Below are 20,318 nucleotides of genomic sequence, written 5' to 3'. Positions count from 1 at the left end.
GTGGAAAATCACAGAACTCTTGGATTGACCCCAAGGTTGAGTTGAGCCTTCACTATTCTTAAGTCCTTTTGTTCATTCTTGACTTGCCTTAATACTTTCTACCCACCGAAATGAGTTTATCCCTGAGAAATAGACAAGTTAGATGATCACTCCCTGCATATCTAGTCCTTGCTCCCAGGCAGAACCCTGTATTATACCTCCCTATGCTTCCCATTGTGCATTTTTGTCACAGACGAAGTACTATGGTATAGTACTGCTTTGAGAGGCCATCTTTGTCCTTAGCCTGATTGTTATTCTTCTCAGTTTATTTTCTGTTTTAGTGCTCCTGCTTTGTCCTCATTTCAGTTCATCTTATACATGTTCACAGAAGTTGTTTTTCTAAAATATAAATCTTATCATGCTTCTCTTTCTTAAAAGAGTTAAATGCTTCTTTAATGGCTTCAGGAAAGAAACTGTCGTATTCTTTTTTTTTTTTTTTGTCTTTTTAGGGCCCCACCTGCAGCATGTGGAGGTTCCCAGGCTAGGAGTTGAATCAGAGCCGTAGCCGCTAGCCTATACCACAGCCATAGCAATGCAGGATCCGAGCCATGTCTACGACCTACACCACAGCTCACGGCAATGCCTGATCCTTAACCCACTTAGTGAGGCCAGGGATCGAACCCACATTCTCATGGATCCTACTCGGGTTCATTAACCACTGAGCCACTAAGAGAACTCCTTTTTTCTTTTTTTTTTAAATATGTAGTTTAAATTTTATTTTAATTTGGGGATTTTGTTTGATTTTTTGGCAAGCAGATTGCTTGCTAGTTTATAGGTCATAAGACCTTAAGTTCTTACATATAATTTTAATTAATTTATTCTGTTTGTTGCTCTTATCCCTTTGTATGAATAATAGATGATTGTAGTTCTCAAATGTCAGTCTAATCAAGTTGCTTTCAACTTACTGATTTCTATATTACATTGGTTTTGTTAGATAAATTTTTCTGCTTCTTAGTTTTTTAGTTCTTAGTTATTATGATATTTAAAATGTTTAACAGCCCTTTAAAAATGAAACTATTATTTCTTCACAGCTACTTATTACTGTGGCATTCAATCAGCCTGTTAAGCTTTACTCAATGAAATTTCAAGGGCCAGATAATGGTGAGTAATGGGCAACTTTTCTTTAACTTTTTGCTTTGTAGACCTTCCAGCACATATTTAAAACTTTATTTTTTCCTTTTTAAAAAATAATTGAGGTGTAATTTATGTACAGTATTATTTAAGTTTTAGTCTGCAACATAGTGATTGTTAATTTTTAAGGGTTATATTCCATTATATTCCCTATGCTGTGTAATATATCCTTGTAGCTTATTTATTTTATACATCATAGTTTGTACCTCTTAACCCCCTAACCCCTATCTTGCCTGTTCTCCCTCCTCCCCTCTTCTCACTGGTATCAATAGTTTGTTCTCTTTATCTGTGAGTCTGTTTTTGTTGTTGTGGTTATTTTTACCTTTTTTTTTTTTTTTTTTTAGATTCTACATATGTGATGCTATACAATATTAATCTTTCTCTGACTTTATTTCATTTAGCATAATAACCCTCCAAGTCCATCCATGTTGCAAATGGCAACATTTCATTTTTTTTTCTATGGTTGAGTAGTATTCCTTTGTATATATGTTTACCATATTTTCTTTATCCATTCATCTGTTGATGGACATCTAGGTTAGAACTTTTTATTAAATACATGTAGATAATTCTTAAGAAAGAGTGAAATTGTTCTTAAAACAAAACAATGGGCAAATAATGTGAGATTATTGGACCGAAAGTAGTAAAAAATAAACTTTTGGAGTGCCTGTTGTGTCTCAGTGGGTTAAGGACTTGATGTTGTCTCTGTGAGGATGCAGGTTTAATCCCTGGCCTCATTCAGTGGGTTAAGGATCTGGCATTGCCACAGGCAGTGTAGGTCACAAATGTGACTCGGATCCATTGTTGGGGTGGCTGTGGCATAAGCCTGTAGCTATTATATATAGCTCCACATGCTGCAGGTGCAACCATAAAAAGAAAAGAAAAAAAAAAAACCTTTTACCTTTTTCTAAAGGTAAGACTTAAAGTTCTTCCTTAATCTGAACACGAAGGGATCTGTTTCTTCCAACTAAAGTTCTAAATTTGAGGAGTTCCCATTGTGGCTCAGTGCTTAACGAATCCGACTAGGAACCATGAGGTTGCAGGTTTGGTCCCTGGCCTCGCTCAGTGGGTTAAGGATCCAGTGTTGCCATGAGCTGTGGTGTAGGTCACAGACGCGGCTCGGATCCCGTGTTGCTGTGGCTCTGGTGTAGGCCGGCGCCTGTAGCTCCAATTAGACCCCTAGCCTGGGAACCTCCATTTGCCGCAGATGTAGCCCTAGAAAAGACAAAAAAAAAAAAAAAAAAAAAAGACCAATAAAATAAAATAAAATTAAAAAGTTCTAAATTTGAGGCATCCATTTCTCAGGATCAGAACTGGGAGAGATTTATTTTGTATTCCTTCTATTATAGAGTAGTAAGGCTCTAGATCTTCCTATTTGTGCTCTAATTCTGGTTTCATCTTCTTTATATATATGCTGTAAACATGATGGTATAGACTTGGCATTTCTCTTTTTGTTAAATAAAAAATTGTCCTGGAAGTTCTGTTGTGGCACAGTGGAAATCAATCCGACTAGTGTCCTTGAAGATGCAGGTTTGATCCCTGGCCTCTATTGTGGGCTAGGTGTAGGTTGCAGATGTGGCTGGGATCCTGCATTGCTATGTCTGTGATATAGGCTGGCAGCTGTAGCTCTGATTTGATCCCTAGTCTGGGAACTTCCATATGCCACTGGTGCAGCCCTAAAAAACAAAAACAAAAAAGAATTGTCCTTATTCACCCCTTTTTTCTGTTTCTTTTTGAACTTTCTTTGCTAGTGAGTGTGGATGCGAGAGGTGGCATGAGGTGTGGATTGGGGGCTAGGGTTTTGTTTTGTTTTGGTTGATTGTGAGAAACAATACTTTATCAGATAGCATTCCCTTATTTGTTATTTTAAATTTTCATGTATTAATGATTTTTCACTAATAAAATTGCTTATTCTGAAAATACAAAGTATTTGTAAAAGCAGATACTGTAGTATTTAAGCAGTGTGAATGTCTTAAGATTCCTTAAGCAGTCTAAAAACACAGGTCTAAAGTTAAAGAAACTAAGACATTCCATAATTGTGATCTTAACCACTGAGCATGGTAATCCCCAAGATGAAATTTGGTAACTTGTGTAATTAATTTTCTTCTGGCTAAGTGTTGTTACTGATACTGCTTTCCTCCTAAATAATAAAATTGTACCAATTGACAGCAACTGTAAGACTCAGCCCAAATGTTATTTCTTTTAGGAAACTTTTTGTTAGCTTGTGTGTATTGTCAGACTCCATTGCCACCTTCTCTGCTCCCATTGGGAGTTGTTCATTTGTTGTAGTATGTCTTTTATAGTTGAGGGCAAGAACTCTAGGTATGTGTATGCATGTATGTAAGTATGTATAGTTTTTAGCAGGCCAAGAATATACCAGTAAATGTCTATTGGTGGGGTGGGAAGGGAGTGTATGGTCATGAAAATACTCAGACTTTCTTACAGTTTCTAAAGATAGAAGTAGTTATATGCATATATGTATATGTCTGTAATGATAAAGATAGCAAAGTATTATTGAATGTTTGGTTGTAGCATTTAATTTTATTCTACTGTTTTATAGGTCAGGGTCCTAAATATGTAAAAATTTTTATCAATCTACCCCGATCTATGGATTTTGAAGAGGCAGAAAGAAGCGAACCAACTCAAGCTCTGGAACTAACAGAGGATGATATTAAAGAAGATGGTATTGTTCCACTTCGTTATGTTAAGTTTCAGAATGTTAACAGTGTAACTGTAAGTAGTATTTCATTCAGATATATTTAACAGATTGTGGATGACCATTCATGCAGTCTTCAGCATCCTAGTGGATTCTAAGTGATTCTTCGAAGTAATTAATTGTCCATTTGGTTTGAAATAAGTAAAAATGTCTAGTGAGCTAATTAAATTGTCTTTTTGACTTACCTGTGTGCCCTAAAGAGGAAAGACAGGTTGATTTTTTAAATTTGTGGATTTTCAATTTACTTATATATATTTGGCAACTTCTGTTAAAAGTTTATTCTAGAACATTTATATTTAAACTCAGTATACCGTCCGTTCTTCATGCCTGGTGGCGAGTGATAACGTGTTTGTAAAATCCAATTTACTTTTCTAGAATTTAGAGTTTTTAATAGTGTAGTGGACATGATCTTGGTAAAAAATGACTTTTTAAAAAAGATAATTTTATTTTATCTTCATTTAAATTAAGAAATCAACTGTGTTTTGGCAGTTATTAATTGCTTTTGTGAATTTTCATATTAAAACCCAGCACATGCTTCTAAAACCACCTGTCTACTGCAGCCCATCCCTTCAGAGTGCTGGTCAGAGGGTTAGAATAGAATAGCGGGAGTTCCCGTCGTGGCGCAGTGGTTAACGAATCCGACTAGGAACCATGAGGTTGCGGGTTTGGTCCCTGCCCTTGCTCAGTGGGTTAACGATCCGGCGTTGCCGTGAGCTGTGGTGTAGGTTGCAGACGCGGCTCGGATCCCGCATTGCTGTTGCTCTGGCTCTGGCGTAGGCCTGTGGCTACAGCTCCGATTCAACCCCTAGCCTGGGAACCTCCATATGCCGCGGGAGCAGCCCAAGAAATAGCAACAACAACAACAAAAGACAAAAAAGACAAAAAAAAAAAAAAAAAAAAGAATAGAATAGCGGAATGCTTAGAAAAAGAAGTAGGAACAAGTACAGAGTCACCTGAGAACAAGTCAGGCAAACTAATATGATTTCTTTGTATTAGTGGATTCTGGTTTTTGTAAATTAGAAGAATGCTATATATAGTACATGTTCATTTTTAGGACTTTTTCAATGGAATTGCATAGAATATACTTAGTAGTAAGATAAAGTATTTCAGTATTTGAAATATACTACCCAAATGAAGTTAAAGAAAATGTTTATATCAAACTGGAACACTGGTTATGAAATGCTTTCTTGACTTTACTCATATTTCTAATATTCAATTAATAACACCTGTTGCTTTATTTAGTGATGGGAGGAAGGCGTTTGTCTATAGGAAAAAGCCCTTTCAGCCAAGAGATCCTAAAACAATCTCCTCTGTCTTTGAGAATCATTGGACACAGTTATCTTTTTTTTTTTTTTGTCTTTTTGCCATTTCTTGGGCTGCTCCCACAGCATATGGAGGTTCCTAGGCTAGGGGTCGAATCAGAGCCATAGCCGCCGGCCTACGCCAGAGCCACAGCAACACGGGATCCGAGCCGTGTCTGCAACCTACACCACAGCTCACGGCAACGCCGGATCGTTAACCCACTGAGCAAGGCCAGGGATCGAACCCACAACCTCATGGTTCCTAGTCAAATTCGTTAACCACTGAGCCACAACGGGAACTCTGGACATAGTTATCTTGTAATAGGCTCTCAGTCTTTATGTAACTTAAATCCAGACACAGAAAGCATGCCTGTTACTTTTTGGTGATGAAATTAAAATGTCAGTTTTGATCAGAAAGTCTAATCAAAGTAAGTAAATGAATTTTAAAAGCAATAAATATAAACTACTGTGCTTAGAACCAAAAGGCATTGCGAATAAATAGAGAGGTAGAAATTCCTGGGCTAGGGATCGAACCTGTGCCCTAGCAGCAACCCAGGCCTCTGCAGTGATAATGCCAAATCCTTAACCTACTGCACTGCTAGAGAACTCCTAGACTTAGGGTTTTTAGTTGATAGGCTCAGTTTGAGATGAATCTGTGGTTGCCTGTAAAGACAGAAACTGACTGCTGAGTACCATGTGAGAATGAAAAAAGTATGTTGCCCAAATCAAGAGAGGCAATATTCTTAAGTAGGCAACATCTAGAGTATTGTGTTTTTAAAAATGGAGCAAGTAGGGGTCCAGCTGGAGAGTCAGGCTGACCTCCACGCACGGTTGCCCTCCTGGCCGCCCTCCACAGCAAGAGGCAGTGCCCCTTTGGCCCATGGCCTGGGGTGCATCCCACTGAGCCATGCCAAACCACCCCTCTTGCCATGGAGAGCCCTTTAAAAAATGGAGCGGAAGGAAAAGAAAAAAAAAAACAAAAAAGTAAAAATTTTAAAAATAGAGCAAATTTAAAAAACCCAATACATTTAAAAGGAATCTGTAGTAAAGCTTCTGTCTCCTGATATGCTGAGGGGAATTTTTAAATAAAATATATAAAGAGGCAAGCTTTAAAACAATGCAAGGCACATTATAGTTTTAGGAGCCGATTTCCAGTACAATTTTCTTTCTCTTAATATGCTTGGGAATAGACTAGATGAAGGAGTATCAGAAAGAATATAACTGCAGAGATTTTCCTCATTGAAAAACTGTAATTTAGGAGTTTCTGCTGTGTTGCAACAGCATCAGCGGCTTCTTGGGAGCTCTGGGATGCAGGTTCAGTCCCAGCCTGGCACAGTAGGTTAAGAATCTAGCGTTGCTGCAGCTGCGGCTTGGGTTGCAACTGTGGCTTGGATCTGATCCCTGGCCTGGGAACTCCATATGCCATGGGATGGCCAAAAAAGAACCCCCACAATTAAAAACCCTATAATTTAGTGAAATTTCAGCAGCACTCTGTTCATTATAATCATGAGGTTCATACTCTTTGAACATTCTCTGTAGATAATTTAATTCTGACCCTTCCACACCACCATGACAATGAATCAGAGCTCGTATGTATATAAGATGCCATAGCATCCCTGAAGAAGGTAAGAACAGCAAGGCACATGGTGGAATTAATGGTGCTCTAGCAGTACTAGTGTAAATGTAATTTGGATTAATCCTTACAAAGAATGGAAGTTATTTTTACTAATAACCTTTGGAAATTGATTTAAACTTAAAGCATGTTTATATAAAAAAAAGGAGTGTGATGTAAAAATTCTTTTTTTTTTTTTGGTGTGTATGTAGATATTTGTTCAGTCCAATCAAGGTGAAGAAGAAACAACAAGAATTTCATATTTTACTTTTATTGGGACTCCGGTCCAGGCAACAAATATGAATGACTTCAAACGAGTAAGTTTGTTTAAATGATACCTAGGAGAAATAAAAGTAGTTATGAAGAAATAATTTTTAAAAGATCACAGTCATATCATGTCAAAAAATTTAATAAGGTTAAATAGCAGTAGGCTCTCTCATCCTGTTTTAGATATCTTAATAAAAGAAATCTCTAATAAGTCCTACTGATAGAGTGTCTGTTGATAAATGACATCCAAGTAAGAGGGTAGAAATAACTGGTTGTAATAGTTAGGAATTGGTTGTAGAAAGTAGTTAAGAATATTGGAAAAATAGAAGTAAATTAAATCATTATTATGGAATTTTTAAGAACTTTGCTTATATTAGGATCTTGATTATCATTGTTTCTGATGAAAGCATACTTAAAATGACTTAAATAATTTTAATCAAAAAGAATGGACTTAGTTTTACTATACTGAGATGCTTTCAAACTATGTCTTTGTGCTAAAAGAACCTGTTTTAGCAAATACCTGTTGAGTTGAACAGGCATATATGTATGTATTCAGTGAAATTTTTTTTTTTTTAGTCTTTTGAGGACATAGTCCTAAGTTACCTGGGACCTTTAGGAATGAGAATATTTTTTTCATTGTTGGAACTACTAATTGGTAACAGTTCCTTAGAATGACTCTTAAAGTATACAACCACAGATTATAGAATTGCCAGCAAGAACTTTACCAATACAGAACCCAGTCTTATATGCAGATTAAATGTGCATCAAGCAGAGGAGGTGTCATCACCATGTTTCTGAAGGCCGCATCTGGCAGGCGGTCTAGGACTTGAGGTAATAGAAGAGGAGTTTCCCAAGGGCTGCTAGTGCCTAGAGGAAGAGGCACCCACCCGGCTTAGCAACCTAGACCCCTATTTGGGGAATTGGAGCCCTGGAACATCCTGAAAACTCGTTTTCTTTTTGATGGCATTGCAGATCTAATTTTAATTCAGTTACAGAAAAATTCATAACATTTTGTAACAGTGAGCTTATGAAATTATATGCTACCTTTACAAAATTGATAACCTCAACAGTGGATATTTTAACTGGTCATTTTCCAACTACTGTCTTTCCTATCTCAATGTAGTTAACTTTTGGGAGCTGTAGGAACAGTTATGTACTTAGATCTGTCATGTCATATATTTGACATGTGCATAATGACTGGTCAGAAGAAGCCTTAAACATCTACCTTCTTAAGATGTGAACTGTGCTGTACCAGGAAAATGTGTGAGCAACAAAGACATGTTGGCTGCCTGCTGTGCTACTTTGCTTGTTTGAATTAAATGCCATTGGTTTTGGCTTTAACCATTCCTTGGTTAGTTTGTTTTTAGCTCAATTCTTTCCTGAGATCTGTTCCTTTAAATCCTATTATTTCCTCATAGCATTAATTCTTCTCTAGTTTCCTGCTTCTCACCTCAGCTTATGCTACTTCAATTCTGTTTTTCCTCTAGGTAACCCCTATGCGTGTCCATCTTCTTACCAGCCTGCCATTCAGTTATAGTTTTTCTAATGTGCATTAATAATTGTTCATCTAAGGATATCTCCACTTAATATCCCCCTTCACATCCTTTCTAGCCTACTTTCTCTTTTTTGACTACTAAACTACCTTTTTTGGACTGTCTTTAGGATAGCAACGGTGTTTTTCCTTGCTTGTTTGAGAGTATTTGTGTTTGTTTTATTTTTTTTTTTTTTTTTTTTTTTTTTTTTTGTCTTTTGTCTTTTTTGTTGTTGTTGTTGTTGCTATTTCTTGGGCCGCTCCCACGGCATATGGAGGTTCCCAGACTAGGGGTTGAATCGGAGCTGTAGCCACCGGCCTACGCCAGAGCCACAGCAACACGGGATCCGAGCCGCGTCTGCAACCTACACCACAGCTCACGGCAACGCCGGATCGTTAACCCACTGAGCAAGGGCAGGGATCGAACCCGCAACCTCATGGTTCCTAGTCGGATTCGTTAACCACTGCGCCACGACGGGAACTCCTGTGTTTGTTTTATAATGCTCTGTGTTTAGGTACTTTTTTACCTTACTGAAAATTACTGTAAAATAGTTCTCAAAGCTTTTTGGTCCTGGGACTTCTTTACACTATTAAAAATTATTGAGGACCAACATTTACCTAATCTTTACCATTTAACAAGTTAAAATTAGAAGTTTAAAAAATACTTACTCGGTACAAATAATAAAAGTGTTGTGTGGAGTATCTAGGTGGTACAGTGGGTTAAGTGTCCAGCATTGTCACTGCCATAGTGTGGATTCAATCCCTGGCCCCAGAACTTCATAGGTGCAGCCAAAAAAAAAAAAAAAAAAAAAAAAAAAAAAAAAAAAAAAAAAACACACAAAACAAAACAAAAAAAGTTGTGTGTTAAAACAAGAAATATTTTTAAAATTAAAGTACGTACCTTCCAAAACAAAAACCAGTTTTGTGAGAAGAGCATTGTTTTATATTTTGACAAATTTGTTTACTGTCTAGCTTAACAGGATGCTCTCATTCTCATATCTGCTTCTGCTTTCAACTAGTTTTGCTGTCATAAGTTATGTAGCCTCTAGGAAACGCTATTGTACATCTGTGAGACAGTGAGAGTTAAGGAGGCAAATAACAATTTAACATTATTATAAAAAAGTAGTTTTGACCTTGAAGACTCCCTGAAAGGGTCTCAGAAAAGTCCAGCCTAGACCACATGGAGAACTGCTGTGAAAATAATTTAATATTATAATGAACTCCCTTATTGATGTTCTGGACTTCTTAGTCCATTGCTTATGTTTGATAAATTTTAATTGGTTGAATGGTTTTCTTAATGTGTATTAGTATTACATTTTCTTTCAGTAGTTTCTGAATATGTTCTGCTCGTGTCGTTCATTGTCCCATAGGATTATTCCTCAAAAGTAAGCTAATATTTTAGTATTTTCCATATTGTACCAAGTCAACAACTTCAGTGTAGGAAAACAGCAATAAAATAAAAAAACTAACTTATGTTTAACTGAAATTGGCCTTAAATAGTCTCTTATTAAAAACTGTTAGTGAGCTTGGTTTCTGTCAAAGGAAATAATAAATTACATGGAATGGTACCTGTTATCCCTGTGTACTATGCTAGGTATAGTCATAATCCCTGCCAGTAGCGAGTTTATATTCTTAAAGGATAATGCACCAGACATTTGGAAATGTCTAATCAAAATGAATCAAAGCTTAGTTCAAGCTGCTCTTCTCCACAGAGTATTCTCATAGTTTCCCAGTAGGTGATATTACTTTCTTCCCAAGAATGGTCGGGAAAATATGAGAGCTTTTTTGGAGGAAAAGGGCCTTTGAACTATATGGGAGTAGAAATGGATAGAGGAAATGATAGCAGTGGGCACTCTAGGTAGGATGGAAAATAGGAACCTTGGGGGTAGAAATGGGAAGATGCAGAACTCATTCAAGGACAAGTGTAGCACTTCTTTCCCTTATTTAGTCAGTTGCACATAATTAGAATTTGAAATTTCAAAATACATTTGGCGTATGTTTTATCAGTACAGAAAAGAAAGTGTTAATATATCTCTCTGTGTAGTGAAGAGAGCTGTATACATTGATTTTAATGAATAATAAAAATCAGCCTATGTGGCATTTTTAGTTTACGTTTTTATGTTGTATGAGTTGTTTCTAGATAATTTTAGTTTTCAGAATGTCATTGATCATCTTATGTCACTAAGATGACAGAAGCTAAGGTAATGCTGTTGAATCTTGGATGTGGATAGAAATCTTAGACTACTTTGCATGCTCTTACAGCTTTATCAGGTTATACTTTTCAGATTTGGGAGACTAGAACTTACCTTCCACTTGTCTGTTTTTGACTCATAAGAGGCATTGTGTCCTAATTACAATATATTCTTAGGCTATCTGTTGTTGTAAATGGATTCTTTGTGTTGCAGCATGAGGAAAAGCTTGCCACTTTAATTGGAAGTAGATGTTTTCTTTGTCAAAATACGCTCTTTACATGGTTTGCTTTATTTTAATACAAAAGTAATATAAGTGTACAAAAATGAGCAAAAATGAAGGGGCTTCTGCTTCTTAGAAAATGAGGTGCATGTGAAAAGCAGAGCAGATTTTCTATCACTGTAATAAAAATAGACTTTTCTAAACTGGCCATTTACCATATCAGCTATTTTTGTAACATTTTGTCTGTTTATTTTTCAGCTTTTTTAATCCAACTCAAATGAACTAAAAACAGAAGATTTTTTAAAATGAAGTAATATAAAGATTGACCTTATCTCACTCCACTCCCCTCCTTGCTTCTCTGCTCATCTTGCACCTGTCTGCTCTCACCCTTCCCATGTTCTCGCCATTGTTGGGGCAAGATTTCTACAGCTTCTATCATCTGGATCAGCCTTCTTATTACCTAGATTTCCTCAACCATTTCTTCAGATCTCATTCTAGTCATGTTTTTCATTTAGCCTTTTATTTTGTTTTGCTTCTTGCAACTAGGTGCTCCATTGGCAATGGTAATTTTATTGCCATACCAGGTTCCTCACCTGACTTTTTTTTTTTTTTTAACTTTCTCCTGTCTCATATTTAATTTTGTACTGCATTTTGAGAAATAATATTGCAAAAAAACCTTACATTGTTGTAAATGTTTTTAGATTTATCTGGTTGTTAGATGATGTTTTAATCTGATCTCAAGTTTAAATTTTATTTTTTAGAAATTATACAAGCATTTTGAAAATCAGCTTCATCAGGTTCTTTTATATTAGTACTAGTGTAACATATTGATTAGGCTGAAGTTGAGAGATTTGTTTTCTTTTCTTATTGAAACTGTAGCCCCAAAATCTTTTTCCTGATTAATTGTAGGCATGTCCCCTGCTTTGCCAACCCAAGTGAGTTCAAGGCCAGTTGAAAGACTTATGGACTGAATGTTAGGCTGGGTTAAAATATTAACATAGAAGATTAATGGACTCTTTACCGAATAAATATTTTTGACACCTAACTTTGATGTACCAAAATTTTTGTCTGTCTAAGGTGTAATATAAAGACTTTAAAATGAATAAAAAGAACTTTACTTTTGGGGTGAGAAACTCCATATGGGAATGCTGAATTTCTTCTTTTTTACAGAGAATACACATTGGCAAGTTGAGAGTTATCAACCTGTGAAACAGTATGCAGATTCATGTCTTCTACTGTATCACATCTGCTAAAGTTTTAATTTTTAATATTAGTTGTTTTTGTTTTCTTTTGCTTACTCTAATAGCTCTTGTGTTTTGTGTGTTTCCAAGTGATATAATGATCAATAATGCTTTCACTGTTTATCTGCTTAAATTCATTTGCAATACAAATAGTGCCACCACCACCCCTTCTTTCTTAGGAGGGCTCCCTCTGGCTCTTAAAACCTGAAATTTCCTACTTTCATGCACATACTCTTTTAAGGAGACTTTTTCGTATCTTTTCAGCTTTTCGAGCTTTTTAACACATGGTTTCCTTGGATCAGAGAATAGTTATTTTAAATTAATAAAAGTCTTTTTCCTCGAGACGGGGAAAATTGCATTTCTAGCATCATGTGATTGGTAATTCAGTGGAAAGGGTTTATATAATCTTTGCTCATGAATGACATTGACCTAGCCATGTTCTATTTTAGACTAGTGAGTTTTGCTTGATTCAGACACTTCATTTAGACTGGAATCAGTTTAAAATAGGAAAACTGCATTTACAAAGTACATCGAAATTTTGTTGTATACAAATAAGTGTTCAGTAGCTTGCAAGTATATTTCCTTGGAGTCATTTCTGCCATGAGAATACATTATCTCATGATAAACTTTAGGTTTAAGTAAATTAATTGTTTGATTAGAACATAGTTTTAGAGCCTTCCCACAGATTTATTTTCTAGAACAATTGGTAGAAACCATTTTATACTTTACATTCTTATGCTGCCACATTTATGGCAACAAAGACATTTTAAATATTGTCCAATATAGGAATTTTCTAATCATTGACTGAAATAAGATTTATTCTTTATGTTTTTAATAGTACATTGTAGCAATCAAGATTTTTTAAAAATAGAAACTAGGCAAAATTAGTCATTTTTAATCTGTTTTCATTGCATGTCTACATATTTAGAGGAAAGTCTATAAGCCTGTCATCCTGGGCATGAAGACATACGTTTAGGATACTCTTAATTCTACAGTGTTCTGTGATCGACATTTGATATCTAATTGCCTAAAAATAGTATGCCAAATGTTTCACTCATATAGCATCATCTTTTTATTAACTTCTCTAAACTATCAACCTTGTTTTGAAAAATTGCGTCATTTTTTGTTAAAACAGTTTGGCAAATCAGAAATAGCCTGCATGTGTTTTATTTTTAATTTCCAGAGGCTAGGAGGGGAAGGAGGGTCACGGTTTGCTTCAACAGTGAAGATACAGTGCATGCCCCCCAAAAAGCAAAGATAAAAATTAATACCAGGTTTTAAAAATAATTATAATTTGTAGTATTATTTTGAAAATTAACTCCTATTTCTAAATCATTAAGAGGTACATATAAAGTTATTTTTGTTCTTTCTAGGTAGTTGGCAAAAAAGGAGAAAGCCACTGAGGTACAAAAGACACTGGAAGACCGTATTGCAATCAGATCTACAGCTCCTGGATAATTGCTTGATTCTCGCCAGAGACTTTTCAATATTTCATTCATTGCCATTACCAATAAATCATTGCTTTTGTTCGGATGGTATCACTAGTGTTTCTATTGTAATCTTGATACATGCAGTTGTAAATAAAAGTAATAACTACTTTTGCCAAGCTTAATTTTTGTCATTCTAAAGTAAGTGTTTTCCCTTTATATATATTTGAAAATTGGCCACCTTCTGATTATAGTAGAGACTTAAGTATCTGGTCACATATTGATCAAAAGCCAGTTTCTGAACTCTTTAGAGGAGAACTATTCTGGGGAGTTAAGGAGTGCATGCGCGTTCCTGTGCACACACACAAAGCAAGTAGTTTTGTTAAGTGGACTTGGAACGGATCCATGTTCAGATGAGTACAACTCGTGTGTTTGTTAGACAGCATTTGGATATCTGGGCTGTATAAATTACTCAAATTATAAATGATCAGAAATAAGTTTATTAAGATTTAACTGTTCTCACCTAAAATTGTTAGTTAATGGGACCACCAATTTTAAACCCTTCTGGATAAACTTTTAGAATTTGATTCAGCTATTTTCTGTACTAATAAAGGTATGTTGAAATCCGACAGGGAAAAACATAGTGCTCAGAATTCCTGAAGCAATAGGAATTGGTATCTTTCAATCAAGTGTTTATTATTTTAATTACCAGAAGATACAGTGTAAATATACAGAGAACATGATTTAATGTTGAAAATGAATTGGCCAAATGTGTTTTAGAGATCTTTCATAAAAGGCTGGCAAAACAAAGCATCTGTTCTTTATTTTTTAAATCTTAAAACTGTAATCTAGAAAGTATTGATGAATTTGATTTTTTAATTTTTCTGTTTTTAAAATTAATTTTAAATTTCAGTGTTTTAAAAATTCAGTGTTTGACAAGATAACATAAGACTTAATTTTGATTCAGTTAATTAAATAATTTGAGGGCATATTTGTCTAGGACTATAGTCAAGATACTAATTAGCCTTTGAGACACCAACGTATTTATACATGTTTCTGAAAAAAATCATGCACAGTTTTTGTGTTAAAATCGTCACTTTCTGAAACCCCCTGTGTCATTACATAATGTTTAGTTCCTTTGTATGTAAGCATATTAACTGGTCTATGGTGATGTCTGTGTATCTTATGTATTTCATGGTTATGTTGCCTTGGGTCAGGTGGAAGCAGAAGGTCAAGAAATAAAATAAAAGTTTATAACACTCCTTAATATAGACCATCTCAGATTAATCACATCTGAAATTAAGAGTAAGATTACTATTAAGGGTTTTGTTTTACACTTTTGTACACCTAACAGCCTTTTGGGTAATTGTTAAAGAGTGCCTCATCCTAAGTGTTGCTGACCTCATTCTATTTATACTTGACAGTCTGAAAACCCATTGAAAATAACTTCGTATTTGTAAAGGATGGGACATCAGATTCATATTATTTATGTGACTTTTCTATAACTCACAAACATTGCATAATTATTCAGATTGTAAATAGAAATAAATGTATAGGTAACTAATGTGTTTCACTATGGGAAGTTTTACAAATAAACATGCACAGTTGACATTATTTAAATTATCAAGCTGAAATGCTGATGTTTCTCCTAAAACTGTGTGTGTACTTGTATATATATATATGTATACACACACACACACAATTTATATGTAACACTGAGTGTTCCAGGTGAATAGGAAGAACATTTTAAAGATGTAACTCTAGTAATTTTAACCGAAGCCATCCATTAAATAGCTTTTTGGTTTTTTTGTTTTGTTGCTTTCCAGCAGCATGTGGGAGTTCCCTGGCCAGGGATCAAACCCTTGCCATAGCAGTGACCCAAGCTGCTGCAGTGACAATGCCCGCTGCACCATAAGAGAACTCCTAGGTAGTATTTTCTAGAAAACAAATAATAGGTTTATTGTTTGGTCAGACATACAAAAAGCAAAAACAAAGCCACAACACCCCATAAAATTTTTCCCTTGATTTTATTTTGTTATGTTTTACATCAAGATGCATTATCTGGTGTGAGAAAATAATGAAACACTTCATCCGTAATAGAAACAAAAATATTTTAGTATAAAATCTTCATCAGCATAAGACTTAGGGCAGAGTATCATACAGACTACCTGCTTTTATGCCCGTAGAAGACATGGTCCATTTGGGCCAAATTATCCTCCAATCTCATTGTGTTTTCTGTACATTTTACCTCAGTATTTTATTTATGGCTGCCATCAATACTCTGAACATGGGGCTTGCTTTTTTTTTTTTTTTTTTGTCTCTCTGCCTTTTTAGGGCCGCACCTGTGGCATATGGAGGTTCCCAGGCTAGGGGTCCAGTTGGCTCTACACCAGAGCCACAGCAACTCGGGATCTGAGCCACGTCTGCAACCTACACCACAGCTCATAGCAGCACCGGATCCTTAACCCACTGAGCAAGGCCAGAGATTGAACCTGCTTCCTCATGGATGCTAGTCGGGTTTGCTAACCCCTGAGCCACGATGGGAACTCCGGGGCCTGCATTTTTAATAGAGGTGTTACTCTGTATTTTACAAAGTTTACCAACCACTTATTTTATACATATAGCTTGTTTGTTAGGTAAAATGATTTTAAAATATTGAATATTTTATTCCTCAGTTAAGCCTGTGTTGCTTGAAGAATACTGTCATTTTAAGCATATTTTAAGTTTTTTTATTTTTTAGATCAATACCTTTTTTTTAAATATGCCTAACAGGTAAGTGGGCAGAATGGAAATTTTACAGGCTAATAAGATTACTTTTAAACTCTGTGGTCCATGCAGAATTATTAATGTGAAACGTGCAACTAAACTATGCCCATAAGATAAATTTAGAATTTGTGTATGCAACTATAATTGTACATAGCTTGAAATATTAGAATCTCAATGTGATCCTAAAACTGCTGGAGTATTTCTCCTCCCTCTACACTTTCTATACTTTGGGAAGAGGAAGTTTATTTAGGTAAATTGAACAGGCCAGAATGAGTTATAAATCATGATTTGTTTTAAGCTTGGGTATGCATTTGAGATATTGACACATTATGGTACTTAAGAGCATGATCTTTGAAGTTTGAATCTCTGCTTGTACTTGTAAGCAGTGTCATCAGGCTTACATCCTTAGGAGATTGGGTTTTCTCTAGAGGAAAAAATAGGAACATTACCTCTTAGGTGTGTTATGAAGATTAAGTGTACATTACTTTGTATCTGGAACAAAGATAAGCAGCTGTCTTCTGTACGTTGCTCCCCATCTCACTGCCACTGCTTTGGGGTATTGTTTTTCTCTAAGGGTAGTGTAGTAGCCTCCTAATTGTCTCCTGGCCTCTGCAATGTGTCATGGCTGCTGGTTTTCAAGGTCTTCATGTGAGTCCTCCCTCTGCAGCCTTCACCTCTGTCCCCCACCCCGATCCTTTCCCCCTGTGTATTGCATCTTACTAGCAGCTACCAGAATGTATCCTGATACCTAATGCCATCCTCTGACCTAACTTGTTCACCTGACAAATTCCTACTGTGAGGCTCAGTACAAGAAAAAGTGATGGCAGTAACACACATGGTGATTATATATTATGCCCCTTCTGCTGTCATAGCACCACCCTGTGGTTAATTCATCCTGGTACCTAGCAAACTACATTATAATTACTTGTAGTCTTATTTACTAGTTTATGAGCATTAATGCAAGGACTTGTCCCTAGAGCCAAACCAAAGTTACTTTGATCTCTCACCAATAAATTATTGAACAAATTCTCAGCTTCTAAGAGGGGAAGCTTGAGGTAAATCTGAGAGATTGTTTAAGCATTTATCAAGGTAAGGAGAATTTAGCAGAAGTAAAGAAAAAGTGTATATTGTGTACAGAAAAACACCAAGAACTAAATCAGGTTTCTTAGGTAAGAGAGGGGATGGAGCTGGAAGAGCAAGTAGAAATTACAGCACGCAGCTCCTATTGTCTTGGGTAAGAGATCAGGCTTTTCTTAGTGAGAGGAGGGGGGAGGCAGAGAGGAAGCCACGATGACTCAGGAGTGTTTCACTTTCACAATGAGGTGTAGAAATGCTGGTTCTTAGGAAAAGCAGCATGTTGGCAGGGGAAGATGAACATGGTTTTGGATGCAACATTGCCTAGAGAAATGTATCGGAAATGCTTTTTTGGCTTTAAGGTGGAGATGTATAGTAGGTACACAGGCAGGATTGTGATTTTAGATCACAGGGCTAAGAATTAGGAAACCAGAAGTCCATTTCTTTAAGTGGTGAACGTTGAAATAGTTGTATGAATGGGAGCATCTAGAGAGAATATAAAGAGGGAAGGAAACTAAGGAGCAAATACAAAGGGATAATAAAAACATTTCATTTACTGAATTAGCTAAAGAGGAGCCTAAAAGCAGGCTTAAGCAGGAGGGAAACGCAGGAATTAGTAAAGTGGTGCTAAATTCAAGAGGGAGTAGTCATCGTTATCGAATGTAAAAATAGTGAAATTAGTAAGGATATACCATTGTCAGTCCATTAAGTTGTGAAAACAACCTATGTAGTGTTTAATTATTAGAACCATTAATTATATTATTAATCTTTTGGTTGAAGGTGGCATCAGCTGACAGCTTGATTCTGAAACCCTTCAGGCAAAGGAATTGAGCAGCTTTCACAGTCTACCATTAAACACAGTTTTACATGACAATAAGCAAGGCGTGGAGATTGATGGCAACATTCTGTAGGAAAGAATATGAAACACTGTTCTGAAGATGTGAAGATGTGAAAGGCTTTAGTTTTTCCTTTTAATCAGATGCTTTTGCTTCTATATTTTGTTTGTAGTTATAAATTTTTTCCCATCTGTTATTCTAGCGCTTCTTTTATGACTGCTTTTATTCTCTTAAAAATTTCTAATTTTACAAAGGTGATTCCTGTGTCAGAGTTTTGGATGGGTTATTTAGAGTCCTGTTTTTTTTAGGGTAGCATTGAATGTGCAAATGGTTAAAACCTGCTCTTCTGAGTTTTTTAGTCAGTAATAGAGAACTCCTTCACCAGATCCCTATAATATCCCTGTGACCAAGGATAGTGAAAATAGTGAGGCAGTTTAATTTCCCTGACCACACAGTTCTCTCAAGAGTCAATATCTTTGTTTTCCTCTAAGAGTTTTATAGTGTCTGGTCTTATATCTAGGTCTTTAATCCATTTTGAGTTTATTTTTGTGTATGGTATTAGGGAGTGTTCTCATTTCATTCTTTCCCATGTGGCTGTCCAGTTTACCCAGCACCACTTATTGAACAAGCTGTCCTTTCTCCATTTTATATCCTTGCCTCCTTTGTCATAGATGAGTTGGCTGTAGGTGCATGAGTTTAATTCTGGGCTTTCTATCCTGCTCCACTGATCTATATTTCTGTCTTTGTGCCAGTACCATACAGTTTTGATGATTGATGCTTTGTAGTATAGTCTGAAGCCCGGGAGCCTGATTCTTCCAGCTCCATTTTTCTTTTTCAGGATGTCTTTGGCTATTCTGGGTCTTTTGTGCTTCCAAACAAACTTTAAAATATTTTGAGTTCTGTGAAAAATGTCCTTGGTAATTTGATAGGGATTGCATTGAATCTGTAGATTGCCTTAGGTGGTATAGGCCAAACACTCTCTGACATAAACGACAGCAACATCTTCTCAGATCCACCTCTTAGAATATTGACAATAAAAACAAAAATAAACAAATGGGACCTACTCAAACTTCAAAGTTTCTGCACAGCAAAGGAAACCCTAAACAAAACGAAAAGACAACCCACAATATGGGAGAAAATCTTTGCAAGTGAATCACCTGAAAAGGGATTAATCTCCAAAATTTATAAACAACTTCTGCAGCTCCATACCAAAAAAACGAACAACCCCATCAAAAAATGGGCAGAAGATCTAAACAGACAGTTCTCCAAAGAAGACATACAGATGGCCAAAAACACATGAAAAGATGTTCGACATCACTCATTATTAGAGAAATGCAAACCAAAACCACTATGAGGTACCACCTTACACCAGCCAGAGTGGCCATCATCCAAAAGTCTACAAGCAATAAGTGTTGGAGAGGGTGTGGAGAAAAAGGAACCTTATTACACTGTTGGTAGGACTGTAAATTGGTGCAACCACTGTGGAAAACAGGATGGAGATTCCTCAGAAAACTAAACAGAACTGCCACTTGATCCAGCAATCCCACTCCTGGGCATCTACCCAGAGAAAACCATGACTTGCCAAGACACATGTACTCCAATGTTCATTGCAGCACTATTTTCAATAGCCAAGACACGGAAACAACCTAAATGTCCATCGACAGAGGAGTGTATCAAGAAGATGTGATACATATACACAATGGAATATTACTCAGCCATTAAAATGAACGAAATACCAGCATTTTTAGCAACATGGATGAACCTAGAAATTATCATGCTAAGTGAAGTCAGCCATACAATGAGACACCAACATCACATGCTTCACTGACATGTGGAATCTGAAACAAGTACAGACTGAACTTCTTTGTAGAACAGATGCTAACTCACAGACATTGAAAAACTTATGGTATCCAGAGGAGACAGTTTGGGGGGTGGGGGGATGTGCTTGGGCTGTGGGATGGAAATCCT

At 36.1% G+C, this 20,318-nt stretch overlaps 1 protein-coding gene across 3 annotated transcripts in view; it reads left to right on the top strand.

Moving 5' to 3' along the window:
* TXNL1 (thioredoxin like 1) overlaps nt 1-14,941 on the top strand; it is a 39,388-nt gene extending 24,447 nt beyond the window's left edge. Inside the window, exons 5-9 of one of the 3 annotated variants that reach the window (XR_002337500.1) lie at nt 1,071-1,140; nt 3,728-3,900; nt 7,009-7,113; nt 11,265-12,219; nt 13,621-14,941. Coding sequence is in view for 2 of the 3 variants with exons in the window: in XM_013985373.2 (XP_013840827.1) it covers nt 1,071-1,140; nt 3,728-3,900; nt 7,009-7,113; nt 12,177-12,215 (387 nt within the window). In the remaining variant the exon portion in view is untranslated. The remainder of the gene's footprint in view (nt 1-1,070; nt 1,141-3,727; nt 3,901-7,008; nt 7,114-11,264; nt 12,220-13,620) is intronic. The other 2 variants (XM_013985373.2, NM_001244276.1) reach the window with 2 other exon arrangements.

The sequence above is a fragment of the Sus scrofa genome, chromosome 1 (assembly GCF_000003025.6).
Source record: "Sus scrofa isolate TJ Tabasco breed Duroc chromosome 1, Sscrofa11.1, whole genome shotgun sequence".
NCBI classification, from domain to species: Eukaryota; Metazoa; Chordata; class Mammalia; order Artiodactyla; family Suidae; genus Sus; species Sus scrofa.
Note: the sequence above shows the minus strand (reverse complement) of the source record. Positions and strands in the feature narration are given on the sequence as shown.